Source organism: Rhinatrema bivittatum, chromosome 4 (genome assembly GCF_901001135.1).
Source record: "Rhinatrema bivittatum chromosome 4, aRhiBiv1.1, whole genome shotgun sequence".
Lineage (NCBI taxonomy): Eukaryota > Metazoa > Chordata > Amphibia > Gymnophiona > Rhinatrematidae > Rhinatrema > Rhinatrema bivittatum.
The window spans coordinates 191,272,481-191,292,354 of NC_042618.1; the positions used below are offsets into that span (position 1 = coordinate 191,272,481).

The following is a 19,874-nucleotide window of genomic DNA, read 5'->3' on the forward strand; positions in this document are numbered from 1 at the left end:
GATTTGATGGCGGCAACCCTGGAGATAGTACCGTGGGTGAGGGCACACATGCAACCACTTCAATGCTCACTACTGTCACATTGGAACCTGCAGTCTCAAAACTATTCAATTTGCCTCCACTTACCGATGGAAGTATGCTCTCAGCTCTAGTGGTGGCTATAGGGAGCTCATCTGAGCAGGGGGGTACCCCTGTCCTCTGCAAACCTGCTGGTCCTCACAACAGACGCGAACCTCCGGGGCTGGAGAGCTCACTGTCAGGAATTCACAGCCCAGGCACATTGCACTGAGGAAGAGGCCCTCTGGCAGTCAGATTGGTGTGTCTACAATTCAGCCACAGTCTCCAGGGTCAAGTGATCTGTGTAATGTCAGACGACAGTAGCCTACATCAACCGCCATGGTGAAACCAAGAACCAGCAAGTGTCACAGGAGATAGATCTCCTTATGGAATAGGCTGAAAGATATATACAGATGATCTCATTCCTCATTTCCTTATGGAATAGGCTGAAAGATATGTACAGATGATCTCATTTCCTATTTCATTCCTCTCCTATGCACATCACGCTCTAACCTCCTTGAATGTCCTCCCCCACCCCCTCCACCTCGTCATCTCTTCCCTCTCAATACCGTTCCTCATCTCCCCTTGTCCCACCCCTCAGATCAGCCTCTCTGATACAATAAGTCCTCTTGTACCCCTTACCTAACAATGAATTTTGCTTAAGTTCTCCCCCTTTTTAAATGATTATTTCATCTGTTGTAAAAATGTTCATTTCCAGATTGTAATCGTTGCTCTCTTTAAACCTATGACCCGAACACCGTTCCTAGTATAATAAGTTGTTCCAATGTTATTATATTGTATTAAGTTGTTACCATGTAACCCGGAGTGAAGGCAATCTGCTATACTTCGGTATATAAAAGCCTCTAAATAAATAAATCTCTGCCTCCCACATTGCAGGAAAAGACGACGTCAGAGCAGACTTTCTAAGCAGGGAGAGTATGGATCCAGGAGAGTGGGCATTATCGGTCAAAGCCTTTCAGCTGATACCACATCTCTGAATTCGAAGGTTCCCCGATTCTTCAGTTGCAGAAAAGATCAGTGGGCCTGGCCGGAAGAAAAGTTGCTATACGCCTTCCCTCTATGGCCTCTACTGGGCAGGGTCACTCGCAGAATTGAGCACCACAGGGGATTAGTCCTGTTAGTAGCTCCAGATTGGCCCAGGTATCCGTGGTATGCTGACATGCGGAGACTTGTGGTAGAGACCTCCCTGTGCCTCCCACCGCACAGGAGCCTGCTACAGCAGGGGACCGGTCCTTCACGAGGATCTGACTCTATTCTGTCTTACGGTCTGGCCCTTGAAAGGGCTCACCTAATGAAGCGAGGATATTCTGCGGTAGTAATTGCCACCTTACTCCGCACTCTGAAGTTCTCTATGTCCCTAGTGTATTTGCAGGTCTGATTTCAAGCCTGGTGCAAGGAACGCAGTGTTCCCCCTCAAGAGGTCAAAATCCCACTAATTCTGGAATTTTTGCAGGCGGCTTGAATAAAGGTTTGACCCTTAACTCCTTGAAGGTCCAGGTAGTGGTGCTGTCCTTTTCAAGGGCGAGATGAACAGTCAGCTTATCCGGATGAGGCCTGTTTTCTGAAAGGGGTGAAGCACCTCCGGCCACCCCTACGGTGGCCAGTTCCCTTGTGGAATCTTAATCTAGTATTAAAAATGAAATTAAAGATGGTCTCAGACACCTAGGCTATTAGTTTTTTACTCAGACTGGAAAAACACCTCATTCCTTGATTACAAAGCAACTCAGTCCTGCTAAAAGTCATTTTTTTGAAACTTTTGGGACTAAACTCCCTCTCTCCCACTTTAGAAATGCCAGATCATGTCCATTAAGGTTTCTAATTAGAATCACTTTTTAATTTTTGGCAGGGCCCTCCTTTCGGCTGCTGCGCAGTCTTTCCTTGTGTTTATTAACCTTGAAAAATGTGTTCCTGGTGCCTATATGCTTGGCACGTCTCATCTCTGAACTACAGGCATTGTGTCAAGAACCATTCTTCTGGATGACTCCAGGAGCGATACAGCTTTGTACCATTCCATCCTTCTTGCCCAAGGTAGTCTCAGAGTTTCATTTGAATCAGTAAATTTTGTTGCCATCCCTAGATAAGCAAAAGGGCACGGAAGAATACTACCTCCTCCATCATTTGAATGTCAGTAGACTTTTGGTGTGGTATCTGGAAGTTTCAGAACTGGTCTGAAAGATGGACCGTCTGTTTGTCCTTCACGGTGGAAGGAAGCGGGGCAAACCAGCTTCGCGGGGCAAACCAGCTTCGCGGGCTACCATGACTCGCTGGATTAAGGAGGTGGTCATGGGAGCCTGTCTGGAGGCAGGAAAACCACTACCTTCTCGGGTTAAAGTTCATTCCACTAGGCCTTGGGTGGTCTTGGGCGGAAGCTAGACTGCTGTCTCCTATCGATATCTGCCGAGCAGTGACGTGGTCCTCCTTGCATACCTTCTCCAGGTTCTATCGCCTGGACATACAGGCCCGAGAGGATTCAGCCTTTGCAAGGGCAGTGTTAACCAGACTGTGGGCAGCCTTCCACCCTGATTGGGAATAGCTTTTGTACATCCCATTGGTCCTGAGTCCATCCGGCTTCACACTAGGAAATGGAGAAATTACTTACCTGATAATTTAGTTTTCCTTCATGTAGACAGATGGACTCAGCATCCCACCCATGGCTGCCCAAGAACGATGCCAAGGATTCGCCCGTGGACTGGATATTGATTGCGAGAGATTACGGTAAACCTTCATCCAATCCTTAGATCAGGGCATCCATTATCTTGCTAGAATTCAGCGCTTATGTTTGGTTGAGTTACGGTTATCTGTTTTTAATCAAGTTACAATCAAGTTTTCATCTAGTTTATCAATAGTATGTCCACAGTGGCTTTTGAAGAGAATTTTGAAGGGCTGAGGTCACTCAAGGGATATATCTAGAGTGATAGCTTTGAAATCTAGCTCCATCTCCATCTGCTGGCAGGGGAATATAACCCGTTGGTCCTGAGTCCATTTGTCTACATTAAGGAAAATGAAATTATCAGGTAAATAACTTCTCCAGTACTATCAATAAATATCTACCATAACAAAATATTTTTACCATTTAACCCAAATTTTAAAGATTAGAAAGGATCGTGGTATCCTGAAATACTGCTAAACATCTAAAAGTGTTTACTTTGTAATATAATGGTAGTGCTCCAGTGATTTGTGAGAAAACGTTCTATATTTTCTTTTCTAAAAATCCCAGTATGCTCTCAATAGATCAGTCTTAAAGGCACAATTAGAATCCTGCAGAAAATGTTATAACTGTTGTCTTCACTACTAAAGTCTGTATATGGAAGCATAATGGAGGAATGAGTGGTAAAATTCTCTATAAATACCTTCAGAATAATGTTGCTTATTAGAGATGTGCTTCGGGTAAAAATTTTGTGTCTGGCTTCATTTCGGGGCCCCCCGCAGGAATTTTGTTTTTCCCCATGGTTCGGGGGGTTTTTTTTTTCAGGGGCCCCGATTTTCAGGTTAGCGTGCACTAACTCAAAATTTTTTTCCAAAATTTCAGAAAAAATTCAAATGTTTTTCGGTTCTCCCGAACCATTCCGAATTAGGCAATTTCGTTGAAATTGCCTAATTCTGGAAAAACTATTGCACATCCCTACTTATTATAAACTTTGTTTTTTCTGCATCACACTATTTCACTCTTCCTCTGATATTCCTGTAGTAGATACTACTTCATAGAAATAGCCCGACACAGATCTGGTGTTACGAATAAGTGTTCTTCATCAGGGGCTGCAAAATCATCTTAAATCAAAAGGAAACGTACCGTTATTAGTGCACATTCATGTATACTAAAGCCCTAATTTGTTACTGCTCTTAGCATCTCTAAACCTTCCTCTGTCCGGGAGCCATCTTAATTTATATCTAGCCAGTCAAAACTCCCAATATTCCCTTGATAACGAGTCATTTATGTGGATCACATGTAAATCTAGTCTACCAGTCATATATGCTTTCTTATATTAGACTAGGCATTCCAATTCACTTTTCATACCAGCCAGCTCTACTGTGTGGAGAGTACATATTCAAAACTGTTCTTGATGGTTTAACCGAGTCATAAGATCCTCTTCCCACCAGTTACCAACAATGTGTTTTAAAATAATCCAACGCAAGTCTTCAAAAACATGTTGGTGAGCCAAACAATACTGCGACATCCGTGCCTCAGTCTTGAAGTATTAATTCAACTTCTATACTCTATTAATCGTATCTTTACAGGTCTCTTCATTTGTCCAGTCTACATCTTTGGACACAGGCAGGTTATTGCCTAAACCATATTATGGAACTGACAATTAGTCTGGCTTTGAAGTTTAATTACTATTCTTTGAACAAGTCAAGAAATCTTATTGACTAAAGAAAGAGTTAATTTAATTACATAATCTTTTCATCCTCTGGCATTTGCTATATGTGGTGGTTCTCGGAATGCCTGATGTAATTGTAAAACATTCCAATGCTTGTAAGCTGGTGACAGTGAGCAACCCAAGTGGTATATTTCAAAATGCACATTGGAGAATCTGTTGCTTTTTGAATTACAGAGTCCAATTCCCCGGAATGTCCATTTCACCACTCTCTACTGGCATCTTGTCCTCTCTGGGCTGGATCTCCAAAAACTCCATTTTCTTTCTGGTCCTGGCTTCCTCTTGCTGACTGTTAGCAGCCCAATTTTCCCCAAACTGGTTTGGTTTCTTCTCTGTCTGCTGGACCTCTGGGCTCCAGACCTCTACCACTGCCTCAGTGTTGTCCTCTTGTTCTGGCTTTATCCCCTCAGCTTCCTGTGTGTCACTGCTCTCGGTGAGTGGGTTAGCCATACTATAGGGGAATTGCTCTCTTGGCACAACCATGTGTAGGATTCCTGTCCTTTTGGCTTTTGCTCTAGTATCTGTTCCAGCAGAGCAGTTTCTGGGTTATCTAGTCCCTTGTCTGGGCTCCTTATAGCACCTTCCTTAGGCCATTCTCTGGGATAATCCTGGTTAGGCTTGGTCATCACTGTTCTACTGAACATTATTAGGCCAGTTTCTGAGATGACCCAGGTCAGCCTTTACCAAGTCTGTATTCTCTCTGTCTTGTAACTCCCAGTCTTCGTGCTTTGGGAGGTCACCGTTCCAATCAGGTGTCTGAGGGTTGTTGCGCTTCCTCCGCTTTCAGGCCCTTCAGGGTTTCCGGTGCACGTTGCCCCAGTCCGCTCACTAGAATAATGTTCTCTTTGGTAATTTGCTTTAGCTCCACCTCCCATTGAATCAGCTCTGTTGCAATCTCCTGCAGGTCAGCAACCAGCTGCTGCCATTTAATTCTGCTTTCCTCTCTGGGCATATATGGTCTCTGGAAGTAGCTTTGTTTGCTCTACTGACTTGGCTGGCTTTTCCATCTGCGATATCTTGAGCCTTAGGTTTTCCCTCTTGCCAGGTTCTTGAGTTTGGGGAACTCCAATGACACAAATGCATTGCTATGCACTTCCTTTAAGCCGTTTGGCTTCTTTTCTTCCTTTCCTAGGAAATAAACCTCTACCCATATCTCTTCAGGGGTAGGAAAACAAAAAAAAACCTGCTGGCCTCTCCAGCCCTTATTCACTGCTTGACCCCTGACTATCCAGGCAGGGATAGTCCCTTTGGTCTGTTGTGCCAACGTTGGGTGTGGATGTGTGAGGCCCTCTGTAGGATGTTTTTTTTTCCTCCGTGCACTTTAAACTAGTGTTTCTCTGTGTACTACTTAGAGCAAACTCTCTCTCCAAAAAAATTCTCTCTTCCTTCAATATGCTTTTGCACTAATGTTTCTCTGTGCAGTGCTTAGAACATTTTCTCAAAAAAAAAAAGTCTGTCTTCCTTCAGTGAAGCAGAGTTCTGCCAGTGTAGACACTTTCTACAAATTCTTCTTTTTTTCAGACCATTCTGGGAGGTTTGGACCTCTGCCTGTGGAGTTGCTTAGCGCAGAACATTCCCTACCTGACTTCATATGTCACGGTTTCCAGTTTTCTATTGCACACTTTTATTCCATATAATAAAATGTACATAGAAGCAGCTTAGCTCAGCAATACTTCTTACCAATCACCACAACCAAGCAGTATTTAAAAGGAACTGCCATCTCATCTTCTCCGGGCCTCCCCTGCTCCCTTTTGAGCCTATGCTTTATTCCTGCTCAGAGAAGATACCCTAGACCCAGAATGCTCTGTGTTAAGGTGGACCAGGCCCAGACTGCTGGGACTGGTCTATTAAGGAGTTCTGAGGGTTTCTATAGGGCACACTGCCACAAGTTGGAATAAATAATATACTCTGAGAACAAGAAGGATAACAGTGAGGTGACATCATCCAATGGAGCCTAGCACAGAAAACGAATGTTAAAGTTGCTAGAACTTTGAGTGCACCTCATTGAGCATGCCTATGCATGTTGTCATGCCACACATCCACTTGAGGTACCTTCAGTCTGTCTTTTTCTGTGGAGCCCTCACATTGCGATTTTATTACCTTGCATTGCTGCTTCTGGGCCTTTAGGTTTTATGCTGGATTTGCAGAAGCATTTGCTGTTATTCCACAGTTTTGTTCCTCATAGTTTCCCTAGGTAAGATTTTTTTGTTGTTTTTCTAAGTTTTCATCCATTTCCATACTCTGCTCCATGGCAGTGTGTCATGCAGTCCATGAAATCATTCAGGAGGTGCAGATGAAGATGTGGGAAAACCTTCTCTCTGTGGCTTCCATTGTTAACAAGAAGGTGGACACAATCCATCTTGTCCAGGAGAGGCTGAAGGATCTAAATATGTATACCCTGGAAGAGTGGAGGTGCAGAGGAGATATGATACAGACCTTATACCTGAAAGGTTTTAATGATGCAGAATCCTCAAACCTTTTTTGTGGGAAAGCAAACCGAACAAAATGATACTTCAGGGGATGACTCAGAACCAATATCAGGAAATATTTCTTCACGGAGAGAGTAGTGGATGCCTGGAAATGCCCTTCTGGAAGAGGTGATGAAGACGAAAACAGTAAACAAATTCAAAAAGACATGGGATAAATACTGTGGATCCCTAAAAGCTAGAGGTGGAATTGAAAGAAGAGTACAAGGGGCTAACCTGCATGGAGCAGCAGATACTGCCCCTAACAGAAGGCATGGGGATTACCACCCTTCATCAATTTGCTTTCATGATTTTGATACAATTGCAACATTGCTCTCCACTTCAATGGGGGGGGGGGGAGAAAGAGAAGAGGAATAGTATGCAGACGACAGCCAACGCTAGACCCAGACATTTACAGTCCAGAATACTGATATGTGAACATTAGGGAAAAAGTGCCGGACTGCTTCTATGGCCAAGTCCAAAAGCAAAGTACGTTCAAACAGCATTGTCTGAATTATCAAGAAGGCTATTCACCCTGTAAAAAATGTTAGCAACAGTAATTTTGCTATGAGTTTGACAGCACTTGGTTTTCATTGTTAATATTACTACCTTTAACATAAGATTTGGAGGTAACTTGCATGGAGTGGCAGTTATTACCCTTAACAGAAACAGGGAGGAAAATGGCATGGAGTAGCAGATACTACCATAAGAAACTTGCTTGGAGACTGGGTGGACCATTCGGTCTTTTACTGCCATCGTTATTATGTTACAAAAAGCTCCCAGACTCAGTATGAGACTGTGGTAGTCAAATCCACTCTCAAGAAGGCCAAGAGTTCTAGAACTCATTCCTCGGTGCCTCCGAGAAAATCTGACGAAGGAGTGAAGAAAGCGACCATGCAGATCAGAAATTACTTTGCAATGTTCCTGCAGCTTTCCACTGACATTCAAGATCCAGCCTCCTCCTCCAGGAGGTACCCAAGGCCAGGGCAGAGGAGGCACTTTTTTCCAGCCAAGAAAGTGCTATCCTCTGCCCCCTCATGCCCATCCAAATCAGTTGGCACCTAAGCCCCAGACAGTATGTCAGTCAACTCTTGGGATGGAGTTTTGACCAGATTGTGGAAAAATAGCCAGTATCCTGGTACCTGTGCTGAAGTACCTTTGGGTTGGAAGGAAGCTGTAGTTTTATGTAAACCGGTGGCCCAATGTAACTTTGGATCTGTGGATCCTCAACATTATTGAGAGAGGATACAGATTAAACCTATTGGATCTCCTCCCAAATTGTCCCCAGACCCTAGAATATCTGATTCGTTGTGGGAAACTGTAACCTCCAGTATCATATTCTGCCATTTGGACTAGCATATATCTTCACAAAATGCTTAGTGGTGGAGGTACACTTACACAAACTGGGAGTGCACGTATATCCGTATCTGGATTGGCTGGTCAAGAGAGCATTTCTGATGGGAGCCAAGGAATTGATGCATATGACCATCCAGATGTTGGAATTTATCAGAGCTCTGCTAGACATGACTTGGGCAAAAACCTTCTTTCTGTAGCAAAGGGCCAGTACCTTGATGTCCACAGCAGAAGAGATACAAATGAGTCAGCAGACATCAGCTTGGGGCATTTTGAGGCTGTTGGGCTTCATGATGTCAACTGTACATGTCACTCCCATGGCATGTCTCCATAGGAAGAGAGCTTAATGGACCTTAAGGTCTCAATAGCTACAGGCCACTCTTGACCTATAAGACAGCATCCATATCACACAACCATTCTGGGACTCCGGCGTGGCAGGACAATTCATCAGATAACCCCTTGAGTTATCTGATGATGTGTTTCAAAATGTTCTACCTTCAAGAAAGGATTCCACTAGAAAATCCTGAAAATTTAAGTGGAAGAGGTTTGCTGTGTAGCATGAGCAAAAGTCCCTAGATCTTTTTCATGCTTCACACAAATCTGTTTGATTACTTTCTGCATTTATCCAAGTATGGTCTCAAAAACTTTCTGTAACAGTTCACTTCAGTGCAACTGGCACCTACCATCATTATTTAAAAGGTAATCCCATCTCTGTACAGCTTTTATTTGTCTGGTTTATACGGGGCCTGCTTCATTTGAAGCCTCCCATCAGATCTCCTGCTGTGTCTTGGGACATCGACATAGTTCTGTTCCAGCTGATGAGTCACTGCACTCCTGTGATCTGAAGTACCTGACCTGGAAGATTTATGTTTTTGATGGCAGTCACTTCGGTGTGCAGGGTTAGTGAGCTCCAACCTCCAATAACTTATCTACCTTATACCAGATTTCATCATGATAGGTTGGGTGCACAAGATCACCCTGCCTAAGGTGGTGTAAGAATTCAATCTTAACCAGTCAATCATCCTTCCAATGTTTTTTCCCAAGTCACATGTCCACCAAGTTGAGCAAGCAAAAGAGCCTTGGCCACCTTACTGGAGTGGACTGAAACTCATAAAAATTCCATCCAACTTTTTGATTCTCTTGACACAAATAGACTGAGGATTGCCCTTGCCAACTGTTATCTAATTGGCTAGCATCTCCCTTTATTGTGCCCAGGCAGGGCTGAATCTGGTGGGCCATGTCTGTGCTCACTCGATCCAAGCCATAGCAGCATCAGTGATTCACCTGCGATCAATCCTCCTAGAGATCTGCAAGGTTGTGGCATGGAGTTCTCTCCGCATATTCACAATTCACTACTGTTTGCATAGGTATGGTCAGTGCAACAGTAGATTTGGCCAGTCTGTCCTTCGGCATTTGCTTGAGGTGTAGTACACAACTCCATTCCCTCCTAGGGCCCATTTTTCTTTCATGGCTACTGCTTCTAAATAAGATATGTATAGAAAAAAGGCTAGTTGCCAACAAAAACACTTCGTTGTGCCCATTGGCACTTGTCCCCCCCCCCCCCCTTTTTTTTTTCATTAGAGGCAGCCTGTAGCTAGGGATTCCCCATGTGAGGACTGCCATCCTGCTTGTCAAAGAAAGCAGAGTTGCTATCCTGTAGTATGTGTTCTTTGAAGACAGCAGGATGACAGTCCTCATGAAATCCACCCATCTCCCCTTGGATTTGGTTTCTGTGTTTATTTTTCTTTTTATGTTAAAATACAAGACTGAAGGGACCCTGCGTGAGCATGCTCAGTGAGGCACAGTCTATGTTCTAGAAACTGACACAAGCTTTCTGTGCCAGGCTCCATCGGATAATGTTATTCCATTTGTGAGGACTGACATCCTGCTGTCCTCAGAGAACACCTGTTCTTGCCTTGCTGTCAACTGCTTAACTGAAAGATTAATTATGGAGAATTGTGACATGTCTGAGAATGAGTAACACTGGTTTTATCCAACTGTGTTCTTCAAAAGGAAAGTTCCCTCATTTCTTTCTAGAGCCCCTTGGTATAATCTGAAATTCATGATGTTGCCCTAAAAAAGGTTCAGGCCCTCATTGTCCCTGAATGTTCTCACCCTCACTATCTGTAGATCCATCTGAAGAAGAATAGAATGTTACTTTCTTGCCTACTGCCCTATACCTCCAGTAAGAGTTAAAGAATACCAGAGGACAAACTGGTGAGGGAGAGGAGAGCATGACTTTCTCAGTATAAGAATCCACATTTCTGAAACGGACACTCTTCAGATCTGCCAAGTTAGTTGGCAAGTGTTTTCAGTCTGCTTCTCAAGGATGCTTTTTAATTCTTTGTTTCATCTGTGTATCTGCTCTGATACTGCAAGAGTTAGGCTTAATTTCAAGCCTGTGATAAATGTAATATTTTAACATTTATACTGTATCCAGATACTTATGTATTGCTTGCATAAATAATTGCCTGTAACCACATAGTAAATGTTACATTTTGTGGAAACTGTGGATCTTTATTGGGTCTTGCCAAAACCTCAGTCACACATTTGAGGTATCCTTTCTCACGTTAGCACCGATAACTACATATGAAACTGACATGTTTGTAGGTATGTGTGAGCTAAATGGCCAACTTGAACTCCACCTAGCTGGTTCAAACCATGAGTCTAGACAGGTCAGCATGAGGTGGCAGATGTAACTTCAAGAGTTAACGCTCCTGGTAAGAGAGAGGAAGGGAGGGTAAGATCAGCATGGCGAGAGAGGATTTTAGGTAAAGTTATCAGATGGCTCCAGATCATCATGGACATGCTGAGCCAATGCTGGTTTTACCCTCATTGAATGCAAAGCATGTAAAACTAGGATTGGTTAAGCGTGTCCCTGATGACCTGAGGCCATCTGATAATTCTAACCAAAAGAGGAGAGACTGAGAATGGAGGGGAGAAGGACCCAAGGATGGGGGATCAAAAGGATGGATAAAGAAAATTCTAGGGATGAGGTGGCAAAGAGAGAGGTTCAAGGAAGGCGGAGAGAGTAGGAGGGAAGAGTGAAAGTTTACATGAGAGTAAAGGGGTGACAAAACTGCAGTACAGAGGGAATATAAGAAGTTGCCTTACTGGGTCAGACTGAGGGTCCATCAAGGCCAGCATCCTGTTTCTAACAGTGGCCAAAACAGGTTACAAATACCTGGCAAGTATCCAAACATTAAATAGATCCCATAGTACTAAAGCTGGTAATAAGCAGTGGCTATTCCCTAAGTCAACTTGATTAATAGCAGTTAATGGACTTCTCCAGGAACTTATCCAAACCTTTATTAAACCCAGCTACACTATCTGCTCTAATAAATTTATCTGGCAACGAATTCCAGAGCTTAATTGTGCATTGAGTAAAAAATAATTTTCTCCAATTTGTTTACATGTGCTACTTGCTTAACTGTATGGCATGCCCTCTAGTCCTTCTATTATCTGAAAGAGTAAATAACCGATTCACATTTACTTGTTCTAATCCTCTCATTTTATAGACTTCTATCATATGCCCCCTCAGCCATCCCTTCTCCAAGCTGAACAGCCCTAACCTCTTTAGCCTTTCCTCATAGGGGAGCTGTTCCATCCCCTTTATCATTTTGGTTGCCCTTCTCTGTACCTTCTCCATCGCAACTATATCTTTCTTGAGATGGGGGTGACCAAAATTGAATACAGTATTCACGGTGCAATCTCACCATGGGTCGATACAGAGGCATTATAACATTCTCCGTTTTATTCACCATTCCCTGCCTAATAATTCCTAACATTCTGTTTGCTTTTTTTACCGTAATAGAAGAATGGAGAAAAGAATACCAGAGGATCAGAGGTGAGCAAGAGAAAAGGCATCATTTTTGGAGGGGAATATGCATGAGAGAAAATTTGCATGTCATGCAAATTTTCTCTCATGCATATTCATTGTGGATATCCTGAAAACCCGACTGGCTGGTGGGCTCCCAGGACAGGGTTGGGGACCACTGTTAAACAGTTCGTTTGAAAACTTTTTGTGAGTGGTCTTTCATGGTAGCAGGGCAAGTCTCTAGAATGGTCTGCCAGAGACTTTAAGAAAGGAAAACAATTTGCTAAGATTTAGGAAAGCTCTTAAAACCCATCTTTTTTCCTTGGCCTTCAGGATAAATTAATGGGGCAATTATGTCCTGTCTTTCCCTGGATTTCTGTGGCTTGACTGGTTGAGGGCTGGAGGAAGTGGGTTGAGCTCAGCTAAACAATATGTGTATGCTATTTTATGTTCGATGGTTATTATGTATGTATTCTCTGTTTCTTGCTAAGAATGGTAGATCAGCAGGTTATAAAATTGATTTATATACAAAAACGTATCACCCCTATACACTTCTCTCTTCATTGGTTACCATGCTGTTTGTACGAGGCGATGGCGTGGTCCCCATAGCACCACCTCTGAAGTTTGGTTGAAGGTTTGCAGGATGATCCTGGATGGGAACTTTTCTTTTAGTGGATTACAATTTAGAATATTTCTTTTGGAGTTTTGCAGTTTTTATACACATTATGAAAATTTAATTTGATCAAACATAAGTTGGCTTTGTTGAACCATACATTGCTGAGTAATTCATCCTCCTTCCCCTAGATATGTGCCATGCACATCTGTACCCACCATGAACACTAAGGTCTGCACACTGTGCATTATTGGATGTGCCTTTCCCACAGCTGACTCATCTATCAGAAACCACGGAGTTTATGGGTCTGTTGTAACCATTTTTCCGGATGAAACCTTTACTACTCAAGAAAGGAAGCTTTAAAGTCTCGAGTTCTAGCACTTGGCGTGATGTATCATCTGAAATACCCATATAAATGTTGTTTTTCAGCAATCTAAATTTGTATTTTATGATCCTTCTCATCTTGAAAAGTTTCTCATGGATAAAATGGATTAGTTTTTCCAATAGGTTTTGGTTTCTATGGCCTTAATCAGGTTGATTTTTTTTTCTGTTTTTCTTCCAGGCTTTAATTAAATTGAGTATGATCATTATATTGTATGGTAGGGCTTCCCAAACCTGTCCTGGGGACCCCACAGCCAGTCGGGTTTTCAGGATATCCATAATAAGATATATGGCTGTGGGGTCCCCAGGACAAGTTTGGGAAGCCCTGTTGTATGGTCATTAAATGATTCCCTAAATTGTGGACTTGAGCTTAATTATTTTTTATTTGGTATCTTTTAGAAATGCAAGCTTCTTTGTAATTAATTTTTGACTCTTATTGTAAAAATTTTGTTCCATAAATAAACAGGGATAAAGCGTTCTCAGTTGTGAGTCCTGTATTTTGGAACTCATTACCAGAACAAATGCACCTATTGCTTGTACCCAGTTAAAAAAAAAAAAAAAAAAAAAAAAAAAAAGCTGAAAGCGTTCTTATTTAAACAAGCATTCGAGATTGATGATTAATCAACAGGTTGTACCAGACATCTTGCCATCATTAAGCACTTTTATCGTGCTAGGCTTTTGAAGTTGGCGTTGATTTGCAGGTTGAATGAGACATCTTTTACTAGCCATAAGTATAACTGTTTTGATTGGCATGTTTTGCACTTTGATGTTTGACATGTTTTGTCATCCTTTATGCTGGGTTTTTTTTTTTTATTTTATGCGGTATATCTTGTGATTTTAAGAATGTTTAATAGTACCCTGCCTTGAATTGTGGATAAGAGTGATTAAACAGTATTATCTGTCTGCATTTCTTAGCGTTGTTTACCAGGTCAGCATATTTGTCTCCTGAGTTCCTTTTCCAAGTTCATCAAATGGCTACCACTTCTTCCATCTTACATAGCCCAAGCATAATCATTTATGAATCTTAATAATCCCATAGGCATCAATGAATTAAATATATTATGCAGAATTAATTGCACCCAGTCTGTAGAGTTTTAGTGAAAGACACAAGTGTACAAAATAATTTAATTTCAGTAAAAACTGTGCAAGCAAATATTGGTTCTCTCCTAATTCTGCATAGATATATTGCAGCAGTTGCATATTTGTTTTTAATTGATGGGAGCACATAAAATTGTTTAACTAGAGTTCTGTTATAATCACACATTATCCTTGAGAAGAGAATTGACAGTTATACACTGCTTAGAATATCCCCAGCTGCTGTCCAGTATGGCACTCATAAGGTCAGTATTTCAGAATAACTTACATCCATTCATCTTCTACTGGGTAACTGATGCACATATTTTTACCACTTGGAGAAAAATTTAAAAAAGGGGAATAAAAATCCTGGGTTAACTTCATTTCTCTCATAGGAGCCTTGTCATGCAGTCCTTCTGCCTATTATAAATAATATAATGAAATTAAGACTGAAGGGGCAAATAGTCCATCATGCTCACCCTTCCCTCAGCAGCATGTTACTAAGGGGGTCATTTTCCAAGCGGATCGCACACGATAAGGGACGTTTTGGCACGCGAAAAGTCCCTTATCTTGTGCGATACCAAGATGGGGGTGGAGTCGGAGTGGCATCAGCTCCGGAAGAGGAGGAGTCGGGGTGGCACCGGGGCTGACGCCGCGAAGACTGCGCCAATAGCGAAAGGTAAGCACCTTTATCGCTGTCAGTTTCGTGCCGAATAACTGCACCTTTTATGGGGCTGGATTTACTAATGCCGCAAGGCATAGTGAATCCCGCAGTAGCGGGGGGGGGGCGGTCCTGCGATAGCCGGCAGCAATTGCACCTCCGCGGTGTGATCGCTGCCGGCTTCGCTCCAAATAACTACACCATAAAAGGTGTAGTTATTCAGCGCGAAACTGACAGCAATAAAGGTGCTTACCTTTCGCTGTTGGCGCAGTCTTCGTGGCGTCAGCCCCGGTGCCGCCCCAACTCCTTCTCTTCCAGGACTGACGCCACCCTGACTCTGCACGTGAAAAGTCCCTTATCGTGTGTGATCCGCTTGGAAAATGATCCCCATGGTGTAGTTTATTCGGTGCGACACCGGCAGCGATCGCACCGCTCCCCGCTACCGCGGGATTCACTATGCCTTGCGGCATTAGTGAATCCAGCCCTAAGTGCATATATAGCTCCCATCCCGGTCAGGTCTTGGGCATGAGGGCACACGGGGAGGGTCGTGGACAACGCAAGGTTCCATGACCTCCCAGGGTTCCTGCACAGTGGAGAAAAAAATCTTTTCAATGCCCTTAGGGTTTTTTCTTCCATTCCGGGGCTCTTCTGTACACCAGTCCAGGTACATCAAAAATCACTTTCTCACCAAACTGTTCAAAAATGAAATCTTTACTGAAAACTGGTAGCAAGAAAAATAAAGTCCAAAATCTTTAGTAGACCAGTGTGTCATGCACCACAATAACACAAGTCCAAAGTAATACCAAACACTCTCTTCTTCATCTTCTCAAAAATCTTCTCACAAAGTATGCTTACTGGGACAGATAGCATTCCTCCCTCAGCTTTCCCAGTACCTAAGGGGTACTAGGTCTTCTCTGTTGCTCAGTCTCTCACTTTTATTCCTCTAGAGTCTCTGTCTGAAGTGCTTGATTAGTCTTCAACTCTGGTATTTTCCCAGGCAGGTTCTTTCCTCTGTCACGCCCTTAGTACTCTCAATCAACAACTTTTGGGGAAATCCTTCTCTCTATAGGGCTCCTCACGCTAGTCTTTTCTTAGGAAACTTGTTTCTCTCCGGTTTCTCTGGACTCCTAGGAATTCCTCCTCTTGGGCTCCTTCCTCTCAGCAGTCCTGTCCATCCTTCATTGAGTAAGTACAGCTTTTTCCCGTGCATCTCCCCAGACCTCAGAAGAGAGACCCACTTCTTCAGCCCATGGCAAGGCTGATTCTCAACTCCCCAAGTTGCCTCTACTCCTGCATCACATGGGTTCAGCATTTTTATACATATTTCCCACCCAGTGGGAAGTGGTACGCTTCTCTGTCACACTGACATCACACCAAGGGGCAGGGTCTGTTCTGACACATACACTGCTGGCAAGCAGACCTGTTGAGGGCATTACCATACCACTGCTAGTAAGGAGCATAATTTGGCACCCCCTTACACATACAGACTTGTGGAAATAAGAAATGAATATACTGAACTATAATTGAAACAGAAAAAAAAATATGTAGTGGAAGCCACCATCTATTAAAAGTAGCATACTGGACATACAGTATGCAATGATATTTCCCATAGATGAACAGAAACAAAAGTCAATAAATAAACTGTAAAGATACCCTTTGCTGGATTAACATATAATACATGTATTCCCAAAGGTACAAAATGTTTGATAGTCCCAAAAAAGTGGAGCTGTGTTACTTCAAAAAGATATAATTGCGATGGAGAAGGTACAGAGAAGGGCTACCAAAATGATAAGGGGAATGGAACAACTCCCCTATGAGGAAAGACTAAAGAGGTTAGGACTTTTCAGCTTGGAGAAGAGACGACTGAGGGAGGATATGATAGAGGTGTTTAAAATCATGAGAGGTCTAGAACGGGTAGATGTGAATCGGTTATTTACTCTTTCGGATAGTAGAAAGACTAGGGGGCACTCCATGAAGTTAGCATGGGGCACATTTAAAACTAATCGGAGAAAGTTCTTTTTTTACTCAACGCACAATTAAACTCTGGAATTTGTTGCCAGAGGATGTGGTTAGTGCAGTTAGTATAGCTGTGTTTAAAAAGGATTGGATAAGTTCTTGGAGGAGAAGTCCATTACCTGCTATTAAGTTCACTTAGAGAATAGCCACTGACATTAGCAATGGTAACATGGAATAGACTTCGTTTTTGGGTACTTGCCAGGTTCTTTTGGCCTGGATTGGCCACTGTTGGAAACAGGATGCTGGGCTTGATGGACCCTTGGTCTGACCCAGCATGGCATTTTCTTATGTTCTTATGTTCAGCCTGTTGTATATTCTCTTTCAGCACGAAGAAGAGATGTCCATCTGTCAAAAGAACAAGAGAGTCGCCTGCCTTCCCACTGGCTGAAAAGCAAAGGGGCCCACACTACAATGGCAGATGCACTATGGCGCCTCCGGGACTTAATGCTACGTGATACCCTTAACATCCGTCAAGCATACAACCTGGAAAATGTTTAATCCATGTTTTGCTTTATTTTATACCAACACGAGTTTTTGAGTAGCTGTTGTACTGGGTGGTGGCAAAATATTTGTATTGCTTTCTGTACATTGCAAGATCATTTTTGATATAAGGACACTTTTAATAAGATTATTTCAGTTGTGTTGCTTTTTGTTATATTAAGTTGACCTTCCTCAAATATGAACATTTTTTCCATATGATTTCTTTTTGTCTGGAATCCAGTTTCGCATTTGGTTGTATGTGTAAGCATCAAGTTATAATTGTTGCACCATTTTTATATAAAAAAAAGAAAAGAAACCTGTGTTTACAGATTAATTTAAAACAGGTATTGCAATAAGACAATAGATGTAATTACAGCGTGGATGTATATACTGTATGTCAGCTACTTGAAATAGCACAGCTTGCATAGCAAGTGTGTTTCTGGAGACTATTTAGGCATATTTAAGTAAAGGGGAGGCCATGGAAGCCTCCTTCACCTCCTTTCTCACATTCCCTGAGTTTGATACCCTCTTTCCCCTTACTGATAGAGAGATCTTCACTGAGGCTGAACCAGTCAATTTAGCCTATATATACCAGATGGGAGCACCAACAATGCTTCACAGGATTAGCCACCTTGTGGGGTCCAACTAGATTATTTTTTTCTTGCACCTGGATCCTGTTGTGTCACAGAGATAGGTAGTCCAGACTTGTCTCCTGGATAATATTGTGGTTGCAAAACATTCAAAATTAATTTTACTGGTAAGTTGCAGCATAAAATAGGCTGCCCCATTCATTATGCTACTGTGGACATAATCAGTTTTCTTTTTATTTTTGATAAATTTATTTTAATGCTGCATGGATTTTACAACTACTTTGTTCACTTTTCCAGTATGTATCATGAAGCTAGTGTGTGCTTAACCCTGCAATTTATATTATTTCATAGACCACTCTAGAAAGCACAAATTCCACAGGACAAAGTTGGATTCTTGTAATATTCCTCACAGTCTACTAGAGAACTGAACGATTGATGATGCTTGTGACCTTGAGCAAGTCACCTTACCCTCTTGCCGCAGGCACAAACTTAGATTGTAAGTCCTCTGGGGACAGGGAAATACCTACGGTACCTGAATGTAATCCGCTTTGAAATGGTTGACCAGTCAGAAAAGGTGGAATATAAGATAAATTAAAATTAAAGAGATCTAAATCTATCCGGTAAGTGCTAAGGTTCCACCAGTAGGATAAATTACTAGCATTTCAATATTTCTTTACAGATCATTAGTATTTTTGGTTCTCTATGTGTCCAAGAGGTGATTATCCTGCACTTGCACAAAATACGTTTAACTTAGGAAGTTACTGCTCTTTGAATTTTTGGGACATTTCTTACAATATGTGTGATGGTTTAGTGCTTTCACTTGCCGACTCTCTAAGCAGAGAGAAAACTGTTGTTTATCCCATAAAGTATATGAAACATCAAAACTGTAACCCCTTTATTCAGATTTCTTTGTGCAGTGGAGCCACTGGCTAAGCAGCAGTGAAATAATTGGACATATTGCCATTTTCAGACCTCTCTTTAAAAAAGTTTGCACATTTTCTTGCCTTTTTTATGTTTCCCCTGAAATTTGCTTTTTTATGGTTAGTTTCCCTTGTTGTAAAATCTGGAGTTTCCTACTCTGATCCCTTGCTGAAGATAACTAGGCAGAATGTTGGACACTTGAAACCTGCAGCTGAAGGAAGAGAAAAAAACAAAATAAAATGATACCAGGCTTAAAGCAAAGGAATTGTGGAAATGGAAAAATGTACCTAGATAAGTCCCTGTAATTTGTTTTACCATTTTTGTGTGCCTGTCAAGCTGAAAGAGTATGTGGAAAGGTATGCATGTTTTGTTCATAGATATTTAAGGAAAGCACCAAAGAACGTAGATAAATTTCGACAAGTTCATTTCATTTCAGCAATTTATTTTAAAAATCATGTTTTGTGTAGTTTGTTTTGTTGAAGTATGCAGTGGTAATGTAAGGGCTAAAGCTTTGATGGTTGCAGTCTACAATTTCTTGAATAGCAAAATATATATATATATATATTTTTTTTTTTTTGCCATGTACAATGTAGAAGGAAACACATCTTGTTTGTAGACATCTGAATTTCTAGTTCAGGTGCCTGTGAGGAAAAAAGAAAAGTAAGTGAGAGAGTTGCACACTCTGTACTAGGAATTGGGAATCTTGGGGGGGTCTACTTTTCAATTCACCCTTTAAGCAGGTTGTGTTATTTCCTGCTACCTTAGTCTATCCAATTGTAACTGTTCAGGGCATTATGAAATGTAGTTCTTTATCTTGCTCCCAGAAAGAAAATGAAGTTTTTATGTATCTGAAAGGAAGAGACCAAGCTTTCTGTTTGTGTACTGCTTACCGTATTCATTGTCAGACGTGGGTAATCATTGCTTGGTTTATCTAGGTGCCTTTGTACCCAAATGAGCCAAGTAATATCCATTCTTATACCATGTGTTATATGCCACCATGCCATCAACTTGTTTGCCTTTTAATCTGAATAAAAATGAAATTACAAACTGA

At 41.9% G+C, this 19,874-nt stretch overlaps 1 protein-coding gene across 6 annotated transcripts in view; it reads left to right on the plus strand.

Moving 5' to 3' along the window:
• Positions 1–19,874, plus strand: part of PBRM1 (polybromo 1) — a 355,730-nt gene extending 335,856 nt beyond the window's left edge. For all 6 annotated transcript variants that reach the window (XM_029599448.1, XM_029599445.1, XM_029599446.1 and 3 more), the window contains one exon: positions 17,158–19,874. In XM_029599448.1, the coding sequence (XP_029455308.1) occupies positions 17,158–17,330 (173 nt within the window). In that variant the 3' untranslated portion in view covers positions 17,331–19,874. The remainder of the gene's footprint in view (positions 1–17,157) is intronic.